This window comes from Muntiacus reevesi, chromosome 20, assembly GCF_963930625.1.
Source record: "Muntiacus reevesi chromosome 20, mMunRee1.1, whole genome shotgun sequence".
NCBI classification, from domain to species: Eukaryota; Metazoa; Chordata; class Mammalia; order Artiodactyla; family Cervidae; genus Muntiacus; species Muntiacus reevesi.
The window spans coordinates 33,619,883-33,642,821 of NC_089268.1; the positions used below are offsets into that span (position 1 = coordinate 33,619,883).

A 22,939-nucleotide genomic window follows, 5' to 3' on the forward strand; every position below is an offset into this window, starting at 1 on the left:
AGGAAACTGAAGTGAAGGAGCTGGAGGCCCCCACCAACAGTCCCCGCAGCTTCCTCCACCCCCCTCCACCCCACCCCGCTGCCTGGACTCTGGGGAGCACTTTTCGGTAATCCAGGAAAACCTTCTCCGTTTTAGACACAAAGAAATGGAGCCTGCAGAGGTCACCTGAGGGTCCCAGTGACACATCCTGGAGAGTTTGGGTTGAAACTGCAGGTGTTGGGATCAGGGACACTGCTGGAGGAGAGTGGGGAGCCGCATTCTCTCTGCTCCCCACTTCACTTGCTGTAACATTTTTGTTTCCTGGGTGTATTCCCAGCACTGTCGTGATCAATTGTTGTTGTTGTTTTTAAATTTTTTTATTTTTTGGCGATGCCATGTGGCACGTGGGCTCTTAGTTCCCGGACTGGGGATCGAACCTGTGCCTCTTGCTGTGGAAGCACAAAGTCCTAAGCACTGCACCACCAGGAAAGTCCCTCATTGTTTTATATGAAATTAAACTAGGTACTTACATTTACTGAAACAACCAAACCTGAAATCCAAGAGAAAGTATTCATTTTGAAGGAGTCGATCTCAAATAACTAGAAAACTTTTCCCACTGAACAGTGTTTGGCACTTCAACACTATGCAGACCACAGTGTCAGGAAAGATGACTTGGAGATTGTTGATGCCTGCATAAATGAATTATCTTGGTTACCTGGGTATTTTGACCTCTGTCTTCTGAGTTCTGCTTCACGGATCACAGAGCTGGGGCTGTCCGGCAGAGCACCGGGGGCTCTCAGACACCCTGGGAGCTCTGGGGTTTGCAGCCCTGGAACACAGTTATTTAGTTCATCAGTCTTTTTCTGCTCTTTTTATAGAAGCTCTGCAAACATATTTCTGGCCTTGAATTATTTGTGGCATGGTTACTGAATTAATAAAACATTTTCCAGGGCTTGGGATTTGTGGGTAGAGATTTTTAAAAAATAATTTATGAGAACTGAAGCAGAACAAAGCATCACATATTTTGAATGAAATAGCATGGATGCTGGAAAGCCCTTTAAGATCGTTGCCAAAAAAAAAAAAAAAAAAACCGGTGGTGTTCTTAACTATGGCTGCCAGATATTGTGAGATCCTGAGATTTAGGAAACAAGCACTGTTGCCCTGCCTCCAACTTTTTCGTTTTAAAAATGTCAAACCTGAGACCAGTACAGTGAACTTTTACGTAGGTTCAACAATGGAAATAGAGTTTTTAAAGGCTTGTTTTGTTTTGCCATGCTTGCAGACACACACACACACACACACACACACAGTCAAGAAATACAATGTTAATGTCGTGAAAGATCTGTTTCTTATTTTAATTGTCTTACATTTTGTCTGGAAATGAACCAAGGCCAAAGGCATCCCTTTCTTCCAAAATCATAATGATTTGCCTTTTATCTACAGTCAAATCTACCTGATGACATCTTTGAAAACGGGAAGGCAGCGGAGGAGAAAATGCCACTGTCCCTCAGCTTCAGCGACCTGCCCAACGGGGACTGCACCCTCGCCCCCGGCCCAGCCGACTCTCTCCCTGGTGCCTGCGCGGCAAATCCAGAAATCACCATCACCTCCGCAGAGCTGCCCCCAGGCAGTCAGTCCTCCCAGAACGAGGGCTTGGAGGACTCCAGCTCGGCCTCTTGCAGCAGCTCCTCGAGAGAAGGCTCAGAGCCCCGGCCCCACCCCGAGGGAGAGACCCAGGGGCCGGGGAAGCCTGAGGGCTGCCGAGCAGCCACGGGTGCCGGGCCGGAGCGCCTGTTCCTGCAGAAGGGAGTCGCAGAGGCCCTTCTGCAAGAGGCCCTTCTGCAAGAGGCCTCTGAACTCAAGCCCGTGGAGCTGGACACTTTTGAAGGAAACATCACAAAGCAGCTGGTCAAGAGGCTCACCTCGGCAGAGGTGCCAGCGGCCACGGAGAGGCTGCTGTCTGAGGGCTCGGTCAGTGCAGAGTCGGAAGGCTGTAGGTCTTTCCTGGATGGAAGCCTAGAGGACGCCTTTAATGGGCTTTTCCTTGCGTTAGAACCACACAAAGAGCAGTATAAAGAGTTTCAGGATCTGAACCAAGAAGTCATGCACCTGGATGATATTCTAAAAGTAAGTACCTTTTCAGGGAAATTGGATTAGTTTCGGAGACAGTCTCTTAAACCAACAGTCTATTTAAAATAGCCTATCGTTTTTTTTTAATCCTTCCCTATCACAGGATCAGTAGATAATCAATATGTAAATGATACTGATTTTTTAATACTAGTTGTTGTTTAGTTGCTAAGTCATGTCTGACTCTTTGTGACCTCAAGGACTGTAGCCCACCAGGCTCCTCTGTCCATGGGATTCTCCAAGCAAGAATACTAGAGTGGGTTCCCATTTCCTTCTTCAGGGGATCTTCCCGACCCAGGGATTGAACCCGGGTCTCCTGCATTGCAGGCGGATTCTTTACCGACTGATCTACCAGGGGAGCCCCTAAACCACCACCAAATGGCATTTATTTTTTAATACTAGTTGTTTAGGTGCTAAGTCATATTTGACAGTTTTTGCAACCCCATGGACTGTATGTAACTCCTCAGGCCTCCTCGGTCCGTGGGATTTCCCAGGCAAGAATACTGGAGTGGGTTGCCATTTAATACTAGTGGCATGTATTAATTTTTATTTTCCTGACAACGGATCAACTTTAGGAGAATGACTGGGAGTTAAATTAACAGCTCTAGAGAATATCTAGACTCCCTCAGCCCCAGAGTTCATCGTTCAGATCCCAAATGTGAAACAAATGGTGGCCTTTTGAGCATCATATCTCATTGAGATGTTACTGGAGAGGGTCCCTCTTGGAGTTTCCAGGAAGCAGGAAGGCCCTTCCCTGATTGAAGACAGAATTGGGCAGCCAGGATGTGAGGACCACAGGCATCTCTCCTCGCCCAGGGCACTACCTCCTAGAGGATTCCCTCCTCAGCCATTGGCCCAAATCAGTGAAATAGATCCCAGAGTAGTCACCCCAAATAATCTAGAAGCCAGAGGACCCTGACTCCACTAGAGATATCTTCCTCTCTCCTGTTCCCAATTAGACCACTCAGGATAGATGTGGGAAGAGAGAATTCAGAAAGGTGATTTCCTCTTGGTCAGGAGAGCCCCATAATAAGGTCATTATTGCTACCCCAGAATATATCTGCCTCCACTTGGTAGATAAAATTTAATACAGATTAATTTTTTAAAAACATGGCACAAGAAGACAGAACTGGAACTTCTGTCCTAAAACCCACTACCACTTCTTGCATTCTTTGCTTTGCCACTCTGATGTCTAGTGCCATAAAGAAGAGAACTTGGATCCTTTCTCTTGAAAGAGCAATTCTTTGGGGACCTGTTCTATAAGATTCGCTTGAAAATACAGTGCCAGGGGCAAGCGGAGAGTCAGCCCGCAGAAGGCTGTTGCATCCCTCGATATGACGGTTTGAAAATGTGGCCTTCCCTGTGGCATCTGGAACTACCTTCCCAAGGCTATTCTGACAGTTGCGGTCATGCTGACCTGGTTCTGGAGGGCATGTCTGCCCAGGGCGGAGGAGAATTCAGGCTCTGACTGTCCACGTCCTCTATTGCTTATGACAGATTGATTCTGCTGTAGGTATAGCCTCTTAGCAGCAGGGAGGGCACTCTGAATCTGCTTCCTATCAAACTTAACTCCAGAGCATCAGCTCAGGGCTCATGGATGGAGGCTGCTTGTCTAGCATCCCAGTGAAAACGTCTTTGAGCCCTTCAACAAGTGCTTATCTGCACAGTTGACCAGCTTTGCTTAGTGGGCAGAAAAGTGTTAAATGTGAAGAGCCAAGACACAATCCACCTAAAATAAATGCCTCAAAGAAAGCTAGTGGTGATGGCAGCCCCTATTTCCAGGCATCTAGGGTGCCCAGTTCACCAGGAAGCACTGAGCAAGTCATCCATTAGTCTTCTAAAAACCTGGTGGCTGTCAGTTTCTTTCAAGATTTTTGTTTCAATCTGCTCTTGTTCCAAAACTGTCCTAAATTTCTTAACTGCCCCCTTTCTTTCTTTTGATCGTATTTAAGCACATCCATACTGTGCATGATCAGATTCTGCAGTCTAGCTTAGGAAAGAAGACCCTAGAAGAGGATTGAGTTGGGAATGGCTCCTCCTTTCTCTCTGAGATGGAAAATGACATTAGAGTCAAGGTCTGGGGCAAGTGGCTTTGTCTCCAGCCAGGATTAAAGCATCTGCTGGCAAAGCATTCTCTTTTTTTCCTCCTTCACATTCCTAGGATGCTAAACACCTTGAGGATCAGAAACTAAATGGTGCTGCCTCTTGGATGGAGATCACTGAGGGCGAATGAAACAACTCTGATTTAAAAGACTCAGACTCCTGCCAGGCCCTTCCGACCCTGTGTAACGAAGTCAGCAGGGAGTGCCACCTAACTGGATGGAGGACATTTAGCTCCTTTTACTTGCAGGATTTGTCCCGTTCAATGCCTCCCAACATCCTTTTGACTATTTGGAAGAACCGCTCCCCATCTCTGTGCCCAAAGCAACGGGCATGACCCTGTTTGTAATGTTTCTGTTTAATGTCCAGAAATACAGAATTCACCAGGCCATAGCATGGATTTGCTCACATAATTCCAGGGCCCAGTCAGGGAAGAGATGGATGTTGTTCCCTCAAAGACAAAGTTGTAAAGGAAGCATAGCTACTCCTTGTCATGCTCGTGCCATTTATTTTCTCCTCGATGCTCAAAGGAAAATTACATGCTGTGAATGTAAAATTAGTGTTTAAATCTACTTAGAGAGTGTGCATTAGAGTAGTTTTCTATTTCTGGGATTTGTTTTGTGAATCCTTTGGGACAGGTGCCTTAGTTAGCTCGCCCTGTCTCAAGGCACAGACCACGTTGCCACTTGGAGTTAAGAGATTGGTTGGTAGTTGGTATTGACCCTTTAGATTTGTCTGCCAGTTGAACTTTATTTGGGGTTGAGCCCTGTGAAGAGAGAGAATAGCCATTCTGTTTCCCAAGACTTTCTGATTGTAGTATTTTTAAAACTTTTTATTATAAATATTTCAAACAGGAATAGAAAGAATCAAATAATGGATCCCAATGTGGCCATCAGCATACTTCCACAATGCTCAACTCATGGCCAAACCTGTCTTCCTCTACCTGCTTCCTTCCCCCCAGATTGTTTCGGAACAAATTCCAGATACTGTGTCACTTTATCCACGGTTGTACTTTTTTATAAGAAGATTTTTTTAATGAATTCTTTTAATGCCAACAAAAAAATAAAAATAAAAGCTTGAAAAAAAAGAAAGTGTCGCATCTCCCATTGGGTGTCTTTGTTGTGTTTCTCCTTCTGAATATGTTGATATTCTCCTTGGTACCTTCTGCCTTTGCAGTGCAAGCCAGCAGTAAGCCGAAGCAGGTCTTCCAGTTTAAGTCTTACTGTTGAAAGTGCTTTAGAAAGCTTTGATTTCCTGAACACCTCTGATTTTGACGAGGAGGAGGAGGATGGTGATGAGGTTTGTAATGTTGGAGGAGGTGCTGACTCAGTATTTTCAGACACTGAGACTGAGAAAAATAGGTAAGTCTTGAAGTCAGCATCTGCTTCTATTTCTACTGTCATTGCTGGTACAGCAGCTCTTTATTGCTACCGGATAGGACTTAATACACATCTTCAGGAAGATAAAACTCTCTACCTGAATTGGTTTACAGCTCCTTTTCACTGTCCTGTACAATTTTTAAATATAGTTCACCTTTTTTGGTGTTGTTTAAGAAAAATGAAATTTTCCTTTTTATAAATGAAAGGCAAATTTTTGTACAAGCATGTGTACACTTATTATAAGTATGGATGTGTACATATCCATCCTGTAGGTTTCAGTGTCTACAGCTTGGCCCCAGTGTAATGAATTTTAAATTAACTCCACATACTATGTTTCTGGAGAACTCTTACTGGATGATCAGTCTTGACTTGGTTCTCCTTGATTTACATCTTATTCCTAATTTCTTCATTTTGTTAGATTTTTCTTTTCCAACCCCTTATCTCTCTATTCCTTTTGGCTATTGGGTCTTTGCAGTTCATTAAGTTCATCAGTGCCTGTTTCAAAGCCAGGCTTAAAACCCATGGCACATATTTTCCTTAGAATGTAGGAAGGGATGACTAATAACTGATATCTGCCAGTGGATCTGCAGGCCTCTGGGTGGAGAATGTGGCCTTCTCTAGGATGGGGATGAATCAGGGCAGTGGGAAGGGAGGATAAAGATGAAATCCTATCACTTTCTTCACTGGGCTTTGTTGTACCAAACCACATGCTTAGAGCTAGAGCCTGGGGTCCATTCTGTAAGCACAGTGAACGTAGCTCCATTAATTTGCTGGAAAAAAAAAATGCACACTTTCCCAAAGGAAAGGGTGGATTTCCTTCCATCTTTTCTTTTGACATGTTATATGCACAGGTTTTCAAATTACAACAAACTATGACTGTTCAACCTTCACAGACCTCTCTGAATGGTGTTAATATTTTGAAGTTGTGTTATTCCTGGAGGGTTTCTTCTGCCAAAATGAAACCAGGAGAAGGAAAAAGGAGAAATAGAAGTTATCCCTTGAGCAAACTGGGAGTGTAACAAAGAGAATTTATGAAATGAATGTCATGTTTAAGTTATCTTTCTGCATTCTACACTGAGATTTTCTAACTTAATTGCATTTGTGAAATGCTTCTTAAATCAAACTCTTCTTGTATACTTGTTAGCTGAAGCTATTTCATAATAGATCAAGGGTTTTCTTCCTAATATAAGCATTTTAAGAACAGAAATATCATAGCCTTTGTAAATTCTACAGAACATTCCTATTAAAGATGTCTAGTTTGATCAGCCCTACTGTGTGTTATGAGACATTTAGGGTAAGAGAGTGTGTGTGTGTGTGTGTGTTTTAAATGTGGGTTGACTACCAGGCCACAATCTGAGTGTTTCCCTCTTGGAAACCCAGTGTGAATCAGAGTAAAGCATTCAACGCCTTTAAACTCTAGTGTATGATCTTTTTAAACTGTGGAGATGAGGGAGCGTGAAACTAGAACCCCAAAATCACCTAGCTGTGTGAACTAGGATGCTCTGGTTAACGTCTCTGCTGGTCATTCCTTCCATGGGTGAAATGAGACTCTTTCCTCCCTCTCTCCCCTCTGCAGAGGTTCATTATAAGAATAAAATTAGATAATAAATGCAACACACTTTCCTTTAAATGTAAGTGCCCATCATGATACAACTTTAAATATTTCAGCAGTGGAGTTTACACAGCACTTGCAAGGCAGAAGAAGGTGATGCAAATGCCCCTTTTTGCGAACATCATGTTTCTTCCCAGTGGCTTTGCTTCCTCTTTTTCAAGTGGCAGTTGATTCAAGGCCAGGAAAAAGCCTTGACTGATTATTTTAATGGTATTGCTCTTGGGAAACCACAAATAAAGAGGACAGTTTTATCCCAGAAATTTGGCAAATCACCCCGTCAACAGAGCAGGAAAGTGCCCCCAAATGAGGTCACATTTCAGAAGACTTCTTGGTGAGACGACTTTACAAATAGTTCATTGTGCTTGAGAAGCAAACAGAGAACTCTGGAAGCAATCTATTTGTAGGATCTTTTTAATATTAGGCAAATTGGTGACCAGGCTTAGTGATAAAGTAGTATTTGAAGGGTATCTCAATTTTTTGAGGTAGGCAAATGCAAGATCAGTGGGTGCTGTGGGGGCCTGACACAAGCCATGTTGAGTTTTGACCTGTGGTCTCCATGCAGAAAGAAACAGCTAACGTTTCGCTCCCCTTCCTGCTTCAACAGTTACAGATCGGTTCACCCAGAAGCCAGGGGGCATCTCAGCGAAGCCCTGACTGAGGACACGGGAGTTGGGACTAGTGTGGCAGGAAGCCCTCTCCCGCTGACCACGGGGAATGAGAGTCTGGACCTTACCATCATCAGGCACCTCCAGTACTGCACGCAGCTCGTCCAGGTAGGACTGGCGACGCACCAGGTTTCTAGAGCCCAGGTTGTTGATGCACCAAGAATGTGTGCTTCCTTTTTTTTCAGTTTTCCCAGGAAAAGGAGAATTCAGGAATGTGAGAATAATCATCTATGGCCAAACCTCCCTGAACGTGCCCTATCTCATCTGCTTTGATTTGAACTCAAAAACTCTAAATTGCATGGTCATCTTCCTTCAACCCTGGGTTTTTCATCTTAAAATCTAGATCTCTGGGACTTCCCTGGTGGTCCTGTGGTTAAGACTATACACTTCCACTGCAGAAGGCATGAATCCCATCCTGGACATGGAACTAAGATCCCACATGCCTCACAGCATGGCCGAAAAAATAAAATAAATTTTTAGAAATTTTAAAAAAAGTCTAGATCTTCAGACCTTAACAGGTAGTAAGTGACATGTAGTGAACTCTTGCTTTCAAATTATTTGATAATAGGTGAGAGTAATGTGATTTTTTTCTTTTAATTTTTTGGTCACACTTCACAGCATATGGGATGTTAGTTCCCTGACCAGGGATGGAACTCATGCCCCCTGCAGTGGAAGCGAGGAGTATTAACCACTGAACTACCAGGGAAGTCCTGTGATTTTTTTAAAAAAGGAATTTGCATTCTGCCATCTACGAATGGACTTTGAAAGCCAGTATTACTGAACTTATGTTAACATAAACCCAACACATTAGTTAGTTTTCCATCACCTGGACAGCTAAAGGCAAAATGCTACAGAATATAACCACAGTTTCCCAGATTGCAAATAAGTACTAATAAGCGATGAGAAAGAATATTTTACAGGCATTCGCCTTACCAGTTCATTTTCATTCTGGGACACCCTGGGGCTCATTTTTCTTCTCATATCAGGCTGCTTTACCACTTAAGATTTTGCCACAGTTGTTGTTCAGTCGCTCAGTCGTGTCCAACTCTTTGCCACTCCATGGAGCATGCCAGGCTTCCCCTTATTTCAGTTTCTCCTAGAGTTTGCTCAAACTCATGTCCATTGAATCAGTGATGCCACCTAACCATCTCATCCTCTATCACCCCCTTCTTTTCTTGCCCTCAGTCTTTCCTAGCATCAGGGTCTTTTCCAGTGAGTCGGCTGTTCGCATCAGGTGGCCAAAGTGTTAGAGCTTCAGCTTCAGCATCAATTCTTCCAATGAATATTCAGGGTTCATTTCCTTTAGGACTGACTGGTTCGATCTCCTTGCAGTCCAAGGGACTCTGAAGAGTCCTCTCCACCACCTCAATTCGAAAGTATCAGTTCTTTGGTGCTCAGCCTTCTTCATGATCCCTCTCTCACATCCGTACACCACTACTGGAAAAACCATAGCTTTGACTAGATGGACATTTGTCGGCAAAGTGATGTCTCTGCTTTTTAATATGCTGTCTAGGTTTGTCATAGCTTTTCTTCCAAGGAACAAGTTTCTTTTAATTTCATGGCTGCAGTCACTGTCTGCAGTGGAACAACTATTTTGACATTCTTTTGTTGCAGGGAGGGTTTCAACTGTCTCGAACAAAGCACTTTCCCCCAATCATCTGCATGAATGCTTCCTCCTCTCCCAGTGGTTGATCTTTTCCCAATCTTATTGTTCTCTCACCTTGCCTCAATGTGTGGGAATCAGGAACAGAAAGTGAAAGCAAATGTATAATGGTTTTAAGGGGCTGGGTCAGGCAGGAAGAGTGCAAAAAAAGGAGAAATCATGCTTCTAAGAGCATGTGTTCAATTGGAAGCCTGAGGCAGGGTGGGGAGGAAGGACCCTGGAAGGCTGGGAGTGGGTTAACATTGATTTTTAAGTAACACACTCATGACGAGATGTAGAAGAATCTGCCTCTCCATGAATAGAGACCCTCAAAGCCGCCTCAGACACTCACGTTCTGTGGGAAGCTGGTAGGCAGTCATGACTCTTGTGCTAGGTTGGCCAGTACCCCGGTGGATCTCTTTTGTTGAGTGTTTAATTTACAAGCCAGGTACTGACAACCAGTCTGGCAGATGGTGCAGATTTTTTCTGACCAAAATGAACAAGGATTGTTGTTGACTTACAGCTATTCTCTGTTCACCAAGCATTGGAATGAGATGGTGTTCACAGCCCTTTGTCCTTGGTGAGTCCAAGACTCTGCTAAGCAAACTCCCTGTTCACCTTTCAGGCTTAAAGTTCACCTTTCAGGCTTAAAGTCCCTGTTTACTTCATGAGACATGGGAGAATTCTCTTCCATGAAGGAAGCAGGTGTGTTCGCTCAAAGACTAATGGGCATGCAAGAGTCAGTGCAGTGTTTCTGTCTACAGTAAGGCCATGGTTAAAACAAATTCAACTCTTCTGTGGGGAACAACAACACTAGAAAAAACAAGAGGGAGTAGTCCCACCTAGTCCGTTTCTACGTGGTACATGGGACACCGCCCAATTCATGAATTGTTTAATAAAGCCAATTAGATCTTTAAATTTAAAAAGGGAAAAGAAAAAAGAGATAGACATAAAGGTGTAGAATAAAGGCGATGTAGAATAAAGTAGAAATCAAGGTAGAAACCTGATTTCTAATTCACAAGTGGTTGGATGGCATCACTGATTCAAAGGACCTGAGTTTGAACAAGCTCTGGGAGATGATGAAAGCCAGGGAAGCCTGGCATGTTGCAGTCCATGGGGTTGCATAGAGTCGGACATGGCTGAGCAACTGAACAAAACAACCTGAATCAGTAAGCTTGCTTATTCATTTGGTATATAATTGTAAAGAGATAAAAATGGGTATTCTGTAAGAATTATAATAGCTGTAATTATGTTTAAAATAGAGCAGTTCTTTTCTACTCAATTTTTTTTTACATGAAAGGCATTTGTATATAATTGCTGCACTTGACTTTTGAATTTGAAAAATTCATTTTGCTTTAGAGCCCAAATGCTTGAGACCATACAGGACGATGGTACAGGTACAGGTATCCTGCAGCCATGCCTGCCAAGTGAAGGGGACAGAGACACAGAAAGGACTAGAACCTTCAGACAGTAACTGATTTCTGTCCTTTCTCCTCTCAGGTCTTTCTTTATTCTCATGACCTGCACACAAATGAAATCACTTGCCATTAAGGTGCTCTTGGACAGGTTGCTTAACCTCTCTGTACCTCAGTTTCCTCATCAGTTAACTGGAAAACCAAAAGTACCCACTTCTGGGTAGCCACAGCTGGGTTGGTGTGCAAAATAACATGAGCTAATTTATGTATAAGGCCCAGACCAATGCCTGGTACATAGTAAGCACTCATTAATGAGATAACTTTTGTTGTAATTATGATTATCATACAACATGCTCTTAATTTTCAGCTTGAAAACAATTATATGAATCCAGGCCATGAAAAATAAGTACACTTGTAAAACAAACCTTTTTTCTGTTTCCACACCAGTGGCAACCTAAATATGCTCTTCAAGTTTCAACTAGGTCTTATGGATTGACAGTACGTACAGAAAGGCAACTTTATAATAACCTTGCAGCCCTACTACTGAGAAAACTCTAGAATTTGCCCAGGCATGAAAAAGTTGAAAGCAATAAAAACTTGTCTGATTTCATCAGATGTTGTAACCGGCCTGGAATAAGGACCACTATCCTGGAACAGAAATGTGTATGAGTTTAACATTCCCTCTTCATTCAGAAGGATGAGGATGAGCCCTATTGACAACAATGATTGACCCAGTGGTTTTGTTTGTTTTATCAGCAAATTGTTCTTTCAAGCAAAACCCCATTTGTGGCCAGCAATCTCTTAGAGAAGCTTTCCAGGCAAATCCAGGTGATGGAGAAGCTCTCGGCCGTCAGCGATGAGAACATTGGAAACATCAGTTCTGTCATTGAAGGTGAGCCCCTGTAGTGACACTGCCAGGTTCTTACAAACAATAACACCACGAGCCTTCCGCCCACCCCACCCCACCCCAATCCCCACCTGCATCTATTCATGGCTTTATTAGGGTGGCAGAGAAGCCTCTTGGGCTGTAGAATAGAGGAAGGTTGCCACACGAGTGTGGTCATAATTAACATCATGCTTCAGCCTTTGGAGTCAAAGCAGCAGACACCTAACTTTTTCTAGAGGGGCCTCCACCTCCAGGAGGCAGACTCTAGTGTATACACAGAACCCCCTCCTCCTCTGGTGGTGTGGTTCCCCCTGGGGATAGGTGATCAGGATTGCCCCTGTGCGGTGGAGCTGGCCGAGACAAACCCCATAGCAGTTGACAGTCAAAGGCAAGATGCTCCCAAACCTACTGTGAAAGGCAGAAATACGAGGAGTCAAATACCTTCAAGAGAATCCCTGGTTCAGAGTTTTTTTTTTTTGTTTTTTTTTTTTCAGAGTTTTAAATGGAAAACTTGACAGAGAGATGCCTTTGAACTTGTGTGGTCCGCCTACAGGACTAGCTCCTAGAGACAAGAATTTGTGTCTTTTTTTTCCCCTGTCAGATAGTGGAAATAGTGGGAAACTAGGATCTTCTGGATTATCTCCAGTTAAGCTTGAAATTCCCTGTAGGTTCTTTCTGCCTCCTGCTTCCGGTCCTCCTAGGAGCTGGTGACCTTGACAGGTCTCTGAGAGATGCGAATGCGGCAGGACATTCAGGCTCCTGTCCGCTCCTCCCCCGGCCCCTCGGCTTGATCAGAGCCTCTGGAGTGAAATGCTGACTGTGGCGCCTGGCTCTTCAATCATTTCAGTTGGAGAGCCACCTGGGAAGAGTGAAAAACGCCTTCAGTCACCCTCTGCTCTGCTCCCCCACTGCAGAAAATCTCCTGGGGTTTGATTCTCTGATTCCGTACAGTTTTATTTGCTAAGTTACAGGAGATGAGGGGATTAGACTTTCTCCCGAGGGTAGACCTGCTGTTTTCTATCACAGAAAGCAAACAGTTTGCTTTTGGCGTGTTTTCTTTAGTGCCCAGGCTGGATGAGCTCCTCATCTCCTCTTTGCCCTCAGGACCACCTGCCAACAACAGGGGAATCCTGTAGTTCTGATTAAAAACTAGTCTTAAAAAAAAAAGAAGAAAGAAAGGCCCCTGGTGATGCCTGCCCCACCCCACCCAGGTCCGCGTCTGCATCTGTTTCACTGAGTCGTGGGATGGGGGGTTGCTCTTCTGTTCCAGCCATACCGGAATTTCACAAAAAGCTGTCTTTGCTGTCCTTCTGGACCAAGTGCTGCACGCCGGTTGGGGTCTACCACAGCTCCGCGGACAGAGTGATTAAGCAGCTAGAAGCCAGCTTCGCCAGAACCGTCAACAGAGACTACCCCGGGCTTGCAGACCCAGGTACAGGGCAGCAGGAGCGAGAGAAATATTTCCGTCTTTTGGGTTGAAAGTAGAAAGTGCTGGTGGGGTTCCCTCAACACTCCCCACCACGGCTAGCCCAGAAGAGAGGCTTCCCCTCCAGAGAAAACATCATCTACTCAGAAAAATCAAAGGAAAGACAGGGAACATGTTTTCATTCCAAATATCAGCAGTGACTTTGAAAAGGACCATATGTCTGTACTGCTATTGAAGTATGTATCCTTTCCTCATTAAAAAGTCACCAACACAGGAGCGTCAAATGGTATTACCACTTGCGAAAAACTGCTTGAGCTTCTATAGAAACTGAATATGTATACTCCTACCCTGTGATCCAGCAGTTCCACTCCTAAATATGTCAAGAGAAATACAAGCTTATCCTCCTTTTTTAAGAGGACATGTATAAGAAGGTTCATAGCAGCTTTATTCACAGGAGCCAAAAATGGAAACAATTCAAATGCCCATCAACAGGAGAAGGGATAAATGGTAATATTACACAGCAGTTTTCAAAAAGACTAAATTTACAGCTGCAAGCAATAATTTGGATGAACCTCACATAATTTTTGAACAAAAGGAGCTAGATTCAAAAAGTACATACTATATAGTTTTATTTATATGAAGTTCAAGAACAGATAAAGCCAATGTATTGATAGAAGTTTGACTATTATTGATAGTTGATAGAAGTTTGATTCCCTATGGTTGGAGTAGACTGGGAGGGAGCACAGGAGAACCCAATGGCATCCCAGCGATTTCTGTATCTTGATCCAAATGATAGTTACACGGGTATATAGATATGCTGTCCACTGAACTCACTTTCCAGACTTCACTCCATTGTGTACCTCAATAGAAAGATAGATGAATGAGGGATGAATGAATGATTGATTGTGTTTCTTATAAACTGCTTCATATCTTCCTCTTCCAAACAGTGTTTCACACCCTGGTGTCCCAAATCCTGGACCGAGCTGAGCCCCTGCTCCCCACCAGCCTGTCCTCCGAAGTCATCACTGTTTTCCAGTATTACAGTTACTTTACGAGCCACGGCGTGAGTGACCTGGAGAGTTACCTGAACCAGCTGGCCAAGCAAGGTAGGACGTGTTCTTTGCTCACACTGGGGGGGGGGGGGGGGGGGGGTGCTCAATCTGGGATGATCTTTGGTCTCTTCAATCATGGTTTTTAGTGATGATAGCTTTTTCTTCCCCCAAGTCAACAGGTGAGCTAAGATTTGTCTTTTAGATGGCTCCTGGACTTTTACCATGAGTGAGCCCTTTGACAATGAAACAGGGGTTTGCTGAACACATTCTTTTCGCTCAACAGGGGTGTACCATTAACAGGAAGCTGGTAAATGATTTAAGGCCCTGCTGAAGTTTTTGTCTATCGTGAATATATTTGCCATTTGTAGGATCGAGCCTGCAGGCAATGCTATTTTATAATGCCTTTTTGGTGGCACTTTCATAATACTAAGCAGAAGTGAGGTTCCAAAGAAGCGGATGGGGTAACACATTGGGAACAGAAAGAAGGGAGAGGCGAGAAAAGAAATCTAAGGCTTCATCTTCAGGGACTGAAGAAAACAGACACCAGCGCAGGGGAGGGGCAGAGAAGCTTGTCACTGCCTTCTCGTGTGGCCCTCCAGTTATGAGAAACAGACCCGGTATCTGCCTCCAGTGAAAACCTCTTCAGGAGTGGAGCCAGGCTGTGAGGGGCGGGCTTCTGGTTCCCAAGTTTGTGCTGTTTCTCCACCCACGCTTGACAATGGGCAGCAGGAGGGTGAGGCAAGGTGTGTTCTTGGGAGTAGATAGGTTGGCACAGTGCTTGCTAGTGGCGGAAATGCTTCTGACCCTGACCCAGGTTCAGGCTTGGTCCTGTTCTTTAAACCCCGAGACACCATGTTCAGCGCGGTAATTGGCATCAAAGAAAGAAGAAGAAAATCTTCCTCTACTGTCACTAATCGGAAACATCGCCTTTCTCATATGCTAATTTTTCGTATATCCGTGGGTCTTTTATTAAGTACATCCTTGACTCTTCCTTGTATCTGTAATGAGCATGCTACTTTACCATCAGAAAGTGATTTCTGTTTCCTCCTGTCTCTCCAGTTTCGGTGGTTCAGACTCTGCAGTCACTGAGAGACGAGAAGCTGCTCCAGGCCATGAGTGACCTTGCCCCTGGCAGCCTCCCGGCCCCGCAGGAGGAAGTTCTCAGGACGCTGGCTCTGCTCCTAACCGGGGAGGACCGCGGAGCGAGTGAGGCGGTGACGCTTTACCTGGCAGCTGCCTCCAGAAGCGAGCATTTCAGGGAAAAGGTAGGGCGTGAGATGATGGGCGGCAAGGCAGAAGCTTGTCTAATTTTATGCCATTTACTGTTAATATTCTGTCATCTCTTCCTTTTTAAAAATAATTTTCTTTCTCCTGTTTTTTAAAATTAAAAAAAAAATTGTGTGGCACATGGGCCTTCTCTAGCTGCAGTGCAGCGGACTTCTTTCATTGTGGGGTACTGGCTCTGAGGGCACCCGGGCTCAACAGTTTTGGCTCAGGGGCTTCTCCAGTTGCCCTGCTGCATGTGGGATCTTAGTTCCCTAAGCAGGGATTGAACCCACATCCCCTGCATTGGAAGGCAGATTCTTAACCACTGGGCCACCAGGGAAGTTCCTTTTTCTCTTATTACTGATATACACTCTGTAAAATGATTTAAACTATAAAAATATACTGAAAATAGTTAAGGTCCTGTAAGTCTAGCCCCCAGAGAAAACTATTAATAACTTAGTGTACATTCCTTCAGATCTTTTCTATGTATATGCTAACATATATAATTATTTTTTCTTAAATGAGATCACACTATTTTATTGCACAAATGATTTTTTAAATGTAATATATCATGGTTATTTTCTTTCCATGTCAGAACATATTGGTCTACTTTATTCTATTTGATACATTAGTGGCATCTCAGTATATAAATAACCTGTTACTTTTGTATTGCATATTGATGAGCATTTATGTAGTTTCCAACTCTGAAAAATATTATGATGAACATACATATGCATGTTTACGCACACATGTTTTACGAATAGTTTGCAGTTAAGTCATCAGACTATTGGGTCAAAGCGCTAGAATACTTTTTACTTTATTTTATTTTTTTCTTTTTACTTTAAAAGCCATCTCTCCTGTTGCTAGGGAGGAGACAGTTTACCTCTCTCTGCTTCAATTCAGCAGTCATCCAAGTGTAATAAGCATATGCAATTCAAGTACTTTGGGGCCTAGTACAAGCAGGCCCTTTACAACCTGAGAGCCCTTTACAACCTAAACAGTCATTCTAAAACCCATCTCCCGTCGACTTTCAGATCAGTTGAAAGAAAATAAAAGTTGGCCCTTCTTGTCCTTGTGGGGGTCCACTCTTGGATTCAGAGAAGGGTTTGCTGAACCTTTTTAAGGCATTATCTAATTATCTAAGTTAGTGTGTGGTGGGATGTACTCCTGGGAAGACATTTCATTCTAACACATTTTGGCCCGAAAACATGAACTTCATATTGTTCTTTCCTACAAAGCTCCAGTCTTTTAGGAGAGTTTGCTCAAAATGCTCTTCTTTGGGCCAAATACCCTCACCCACGCTGAAAGAGCAAGACATAAGAGACCATGAATTATGCGATGCCAGTCATAGAATAGAAGGCATGAATGAACTGGATAAAAAGATCAAGCTCTTTTAATCAGCATGAATTTTAATGGATTTTTTCCCCCCACTCTGAAGGTAGTGCAAAATGTCTCATTTTACCTGTAGCTTATCTCAGGAAGTAAAAATGATACATACGTCTGAAAAAAAAAAGTGAAAGTTAGTCACACAGTCATGTCTGACTCTTTGTGATCCCATGGACTGTAGCCAGCCTGGCTCCTTTGTCCATGGAATTCTCCAGGCAAGAATACTGGAGTTGGTTTGCCATTCCTTTCGCCAGGAGATCTTCCCGACCCAGGGATTGAACCTGGGTCTCCTGCATTGCAAGCAAATTCTCTACCAACTGAGCCACTAGGGAAGCCTGAAAGTACAAACAAATCAGAATGTCTTCATGGCATCTTTCCTTCTCTTTCAGGCCCTGCTCTATTACTGTGAAGCCCTAACAAAGTCTGACCTCCGGCTCCAGAAGGCAGCTTGCCTGGCCCTGAAAAGCCTGAAGGTAAGGCCCAGCCTTGGAGCCCCCAGCAGGTCAGCTTTGAGCTGACTTTGGCTTTGAAACTAAGCCAGGTGCATAGACAGCTTTCTTTCCATATTTGGAAGTACCTGCTTTAGCAGCCTTTCTCCTCTCGTTTACCCTGTGCATTAATTGGGAGTCCTTTTTGTCTTCAAATAGTACCTAAATGTGACTTGGTTTTGTTAAAGTCAATACTTTTTGGAAAACAAATCCCTTTTTCAGTAACTCAGAGGAATTAGTTTGCTTCAGGGCCACTATTAGAAAAACGTCTCTCATGCCGAAAAAGAGATGACATGCTGATTTCATCAATTTTTATTGTGTACAGAAGTACAGCAGAGATAAATAAAATTGGCGAAGAAGTACTAAAATCCAATGTGCCAATAACTTCCAAATCCTTCCCTGGAAACTCTTTTACTAAACAGCTCGTCCATCTTCATTGTGTCAGAGGGCTGAGAATTGCCAATGTTTTAAGGAGCTTGCCTTTTAGTAGTCAAGATTTAATGTCTGACTGACCTTAATCACAAAATATAAGATTAATCATCCTTGAGAAAAGAATGAAAAGGCCACACCTTGAGATCTGCTAAAATCTTGGATGCGTGCGCGGACCTGCAGACCTATTGGGACATGAAGAAAGGGATTAACACCTCAAAAGAAAAAGTTAATGACCTGTGAAGAAAAACAGTTCTGGGAAAGTTTGACTTCCTTGTTACTTGGTCAAAAAGTTACCTTCAGGTGGCCAAAAAAGGCCCACAGTGGTTGCTGCGCATTTGGGTGATGTCCTGATAGTGACAGGTCAGCGATGATGGCTGTGACACAGTTAATGTAAAGTAAGACTTAAGGATACGTGATCGACACCAGTTTTTGTGGATATACATGCTGTGAAGGTTTAAAAGCTACAGTTTTAAACTCCAGCATGTCCACAGTCTGGGAGCAGCAATTCCTCCCCATTCCTCTTCCCTCCTAGGGTAGGATCCTCTGTGCTGAAGCAAAGACCTCCTTCTAAACCATCCACAGCCCCCCAGCTCTTGAAAAGGGCTCCAAGTAGCAAGATGTAAAAAAACAGTGCAGACTCAACCAGTCAACTCTCGTTAACGTGTCAAGAGAAAAAAAATATTTTTTAAAATGAATGACAGCAAACAGACAACCGACATCTTTCTCTCCTAGTACCATACCGGAAACAAGCTTGAGAGGTCAGGGTTCTCAAATGCAGTTGTAGTTCCCCCTCTGTCTCGCTGGGCCACCCGAACCCATAGAAACGCCTGTGCTTGCTTCCGTCTGTTGTCTGCCGGCGCCCAGCACCAGCACTACCACTCCATAAGCCTCACTTTCCTCCAAGAGAGAAAACCATAATGTGTTATTCATTATCAGCTCTTCAGAATCACTGGAAGAGCATCTTCTTCACAGCAGGCCCTCTTTTATCTACCGGCCTTCAACACTGGCGCTCGTGGACACACTCTGCTGGGCTCTCTCCTCCTATGTGTCCTCCCTTCCATGGTCATGCCTATGCTAATAACTCCCCATGTTTCCAGCCCATGTCATCCCTTCCACCTCTGATCCAGCTTGCTCTCAGGTATCTCCCCTAGGGAGTCACCTCAGACTCCACCCATCTCACCCCTTCTCCTTGTCTCCGGTGTGTGAGTGGATTGTACACCCACTTCGCAGGAGCTCAGGCCAGAAACCTAGGAGCCATCAGTGACCTGCCCTTGCCCTCAGCCTCCACCTCCAGCCAGCCTCCTCATCCTGCACATCCCACTTCCTTGGTAGCCGGAATCTCTCTCCTATTCATTCCCATTCTAGTCACCTGGATTCCAGCCACATTCCCACCAGTCTCTCTGGCTCCCTGCAGTCCGTCCTCTCCTCTGTGGTTAGAAAGCTCAGAATTAAAAAACAAGTACTATTTAAACCTCTTACATGACTTTCCGTGATCTTAGAATGATATCCAAAACCGTTAATAAGGCTTATAAGCCTCCCCTTGATTTGGTCCCTATATTTCCTTCTCCACACCCTCAAACCCTACATACACAGATACACACACACACATACACATCTTTACCACATGTCCAAACTTGACCAACTCCTCTAAGATACACTTCTTCCAAGAAGACTTCCCTGATCAGACCACTCTGCATCTCCCAGTTGTGTTTGGTCCCAGCACCCTGACTCAGCCTGTCATTCATCATAATAATTAGTTTACTTATTTCACTGTCTGTCTTTCCACCGGACTGTAAACTCTTAAGGGTCAGGACCATGTCATGTTCATGGCTGAGTCTCCCAGGCCCTGTGAACTGCCTGATTCAGAGTGCTCAGAAACAAATAGACGAATTCCATCCTTGACCTTTATTCATCTCCTCTATTTTAATACATAAACTAAAATTAGGAATTCTTAAATTAGAGCTGTTTCGGAAGGAATGAGATACAGTAGAAAGAAGTAGGAGAAGTGGATTCTATTCTGGAAAATCAGGCTGGTCACTTCCCTTCTCTCGGCCTGGAGTCCCCTGTGAAATGAGGAACTTCCCTGTTCATCAGAGTTCCCACAAGTGCACATCCTGGGCTCCATCCAGGAGGTTCTAATCTGATGTGTCTGAGTAGCATCAGGAATCTGTACTTTCATAAGAGCTCCCAGAGTGATCCTGATACTCAGCTGGGTTTGGGAAGACCTGGGTGGTTTTTAAAGTCCCTACCAGCTGTGAAAATGCTAAGTCTCATGTGGTCCCACACCTAAATGTCAGAACTCTGTTTTAACTCTTTTCTCCTTGTAGGCTACTGAAAGCATTAAAATGCTGGTGACATTGTGTCAGTCTGATACTGAAGAAATCAGAAATGTGGCCTCAGAAACTCTCTTATCTCTTGGTGAGTTTTTTTGGGGTTTTTTTGGTAACATGATTGTTTATTTCTGACACTCGCAAAGGTAACGGTAAAAACTTTCATGTGCCTTGTTTGAGCAAGTTTTCTCTTATAGGCTATCTGCTCAACCAGTTACATACACACACACACACACACACACACACAGCATGAGGAACTGATCAATTAATACCAACTGGTATTAATTTATTATTTTGAGTGATGAACAAAAATGTTAAGTTCAAACTGGTATTTATTTTTGGTGTTCTGTATCCAGGAGAAGATGGGCGGCTGGCATATGAACAGTTGGACAAATTTCCTCGAGACTGTGTAAAAGTTGGAGGTCGTCTTGCAAGTGAAGTTGCCACGGCCTTTTAATTACAAGCTGACTCTGCCTAACAGCTGTCTTAATAAATGGCCCTGTTAATCAAGATGGTGCTGTGACTTAGCTGGAAGCTGTTGAGGTTGTCTGGAAATTTAAAATGTTATGGAAGGAATCCAAAGTCCAGTTTCACAGTGCTTATCTACTTTTCCTTTGGCCAATAGAATAGGGCTATGTATATTTCAGTAGATTACATCATTGATTGCCGCTGACAAAGCTTAGTAGAAGAGTCTGTCTTATCTAGTATGTGTGGAATTTTAAAACAGCCATCTTTGTACTTTTTTGGAAGTTCTTCAATAAGCTTGAAATAGTCACATGATACTTTGATAAATATCATATGCTTTGCAGTTTTTCCTCTGTTGTGTTCTCAGGGTTGAGTGGCCCCTTTAGGTACCTAATTTTACCTTAAATGCGAAGCAAAAAAAAATAAAACGATTTCTTCAAATACAAGTTTGCCTGTAGAACCTGGTAAAAGAACACATTATAAGATTTTTTATTTTCATTTTTTCAAGCCTCCACAATTTCTTTTGTTTCTCTATTGTGAAAAATCCAAAGGCATGTTTCCAGTATGTAAAAAAAAGATGGATTAAAAAAAAAAAAAGATGGGTAGATCACTAAAAATTACCTTATTAAGATTATACCATACTCATTTTTAAGAAGATACTCAAAACTTAAGCTTTTTTTTAAATAAGAGCCATTTTTTAAATGATACTTTTTATAATAGAAGTATTTTGCTGCTAAGGCAGATCAAAACCAGAAGTTTTCAGAAAGTTGTGATTTTAATTCAGAAAGTTATGATGCTCCTTGAAGAAGAACATAGAAGTTGGAGGAATCCTAATGGGGTGAAAGGGGCTTCCCTGGAGGCTCATGGTCAAGAATGTACCTATCAAGGCAGGAGATGCATATTTGATCCCTGGGTTGGGAAGATCCCCTGGAGAAGGAAATGGCAACCCATTCTACTATTCTTGCCTGGGAAACCCCATGGTCAGAGGAGCCTGGCAGGCTACAGTCCATGGGGTCAAAAAGAGTCAGACACGACTTGGTGAGTAAACGACAACAGTGGGGTGAAAACAGAGGATCAATAACAGTGGTCTTCGCTTTTATAGAAGCTACTGTAAGGTAAGGAAGAAGAATGCCCTGAATGATGGCTACTGCCCTAGAGAAATCATTCATCACTGGATAAGAACCTTTGGCCAAATAGTTAAAACAGTTTCTGTCATTGCTTTCATATCAGGGTAATAAGTCCTTTAAATAAAGTACAAGTCCATTCAGTAGCTCTTACTGAATAACTCTTCTTCCTGTTAAGAGTATATAAGGTGGGATATGCCAAGATATCAAAATAATATGTGTGCGTGTAATTTAAACTGTGGAATATCTACTATTCTCTGAATGTGCTTGTATAATCATTTAGATGTTATTTGAAATATTTACATTTTAGCAAGACCTTTAAAAACAATTCTTATTTCTTTTAAAGTGTAAATTGTTTATCAGGCTTCCTGGTAGATAAGTTCTTTCAACTGTGAAGTTACAATGTATATATAAATTTGTAAATTTATAAATATTATATATATGCATATCTTTCCTTTTAAAGGTACATTGTACAGCCTACAGTTAGTATGTATAGTCTGTAGTCCCTGTCAAATTGTTGAAGTGATTTTTTTTTAATAGAAAGTCAAATCACAAATGTCACAGAACCGTTTTGTTGTTTGGGTTTTTTATTTTTTTGAGTATTGCATGAATAATTAATTCTATACCTTTTGTATTCACTTCTGCATTTTATTTTTGGTTGAAAGGGGTGCTTTTAGTTTTGTGGCATTTGTATTCGTCACTCTTTCAATCATGTAAGTTAAAATAAAAATTATTTTTGAATTACTAGTTTCGTGTTCAGGGTCTGCTATCTTTTTTCACATGTCCTTGTTGAGTTGGTATTTACACAACACACTACACTTCATTCTCAACTTGAATTTATTCTTATCTTGAAATTCCTTTATCCATACATGAGAATGATATTTACTTCTCAGATTTGTTGTAATGCTAATTGGAGGAAAAACAGAGCTACATTTTATCTGATTCCTTCATCTGGAACACATTCCTGTGCCGCCCCATTTTGTCTAAGTTGCTATTGGTATATTTTAAATTTATTTATTTATTTTTTGGCTTTGCTGGTCTCTTGCTGTGAGACATAAAAATTCCTGCCCTCACAGGGCTCATATCCTGGAAAGAGAAGACAATAAGACAGAGAAAAGGAGGGAATGCCCTGGCGGCCCAGTGGGTAGGACTCTGCGCTTCCACT

At 42.9% G+C, this 22,939-nt stretch overlaps 1 protein-coding gene across 6 annotated transcripts in view; it reads left to right on the forward strand.

Annotated features, from left to right (window-relative positions):
* Positions 1–22,580, forward strand: part of RIPOR2 (RHO family interacting cell polarization regulator 2) — a 207,897-nt gene extending 185,317 nt beyond the window's left edge. For 5 of the 6 annotated variants that reach the window (XM_065913071.1, XM_065913072.1, XM_065913070.1 and 2 more), the window contains 10 exons: positions 1,423–2,106; positions 5,383–5,567; positions 7,802–7,970; positions 11,676–11,811; positions 13,076–13,237; positions 14,179–14,337; positions 15,343–15,548; positions 17,325–17,408; positions 20,183–20,273; positions 20,542–22,580. In XM_065913071.1, the coding sequence (XP_065769143.1) occupies positions 1,423–2,106; positions 5,383–5,567; positions 7,802–7,970; positions 11,676–11,811; positions 13,076–13,237; positions 14,179–14,337; positions 15,343–15,548; positions 17,325–17,408; positions 20,183–20,273; positions 20,542–20,642 (1,977 nt within the window). In that variant the 3' untranslated portion in view covers positions 20,643–22,580. Of the gene's footprint in view, positions 1–1,422; positions 2,107–4,267; positions 5,265–5,382; positions 5,568–7,801; positions 7,971–11,675; positions 11,812–13,075; positions 13,238–14,178; positions 14,338–15,342; positions 15,549–17,324; positions 17,409–20,182; positions 20,274–20,541 lie in introns of those variants that run through there. The other variant, XM_065913076.1, reaches the window with a different exon arrangement.
* The last annotated feature ends 359 nt before the right edge of the window (positions 22,581–22,939 follow it).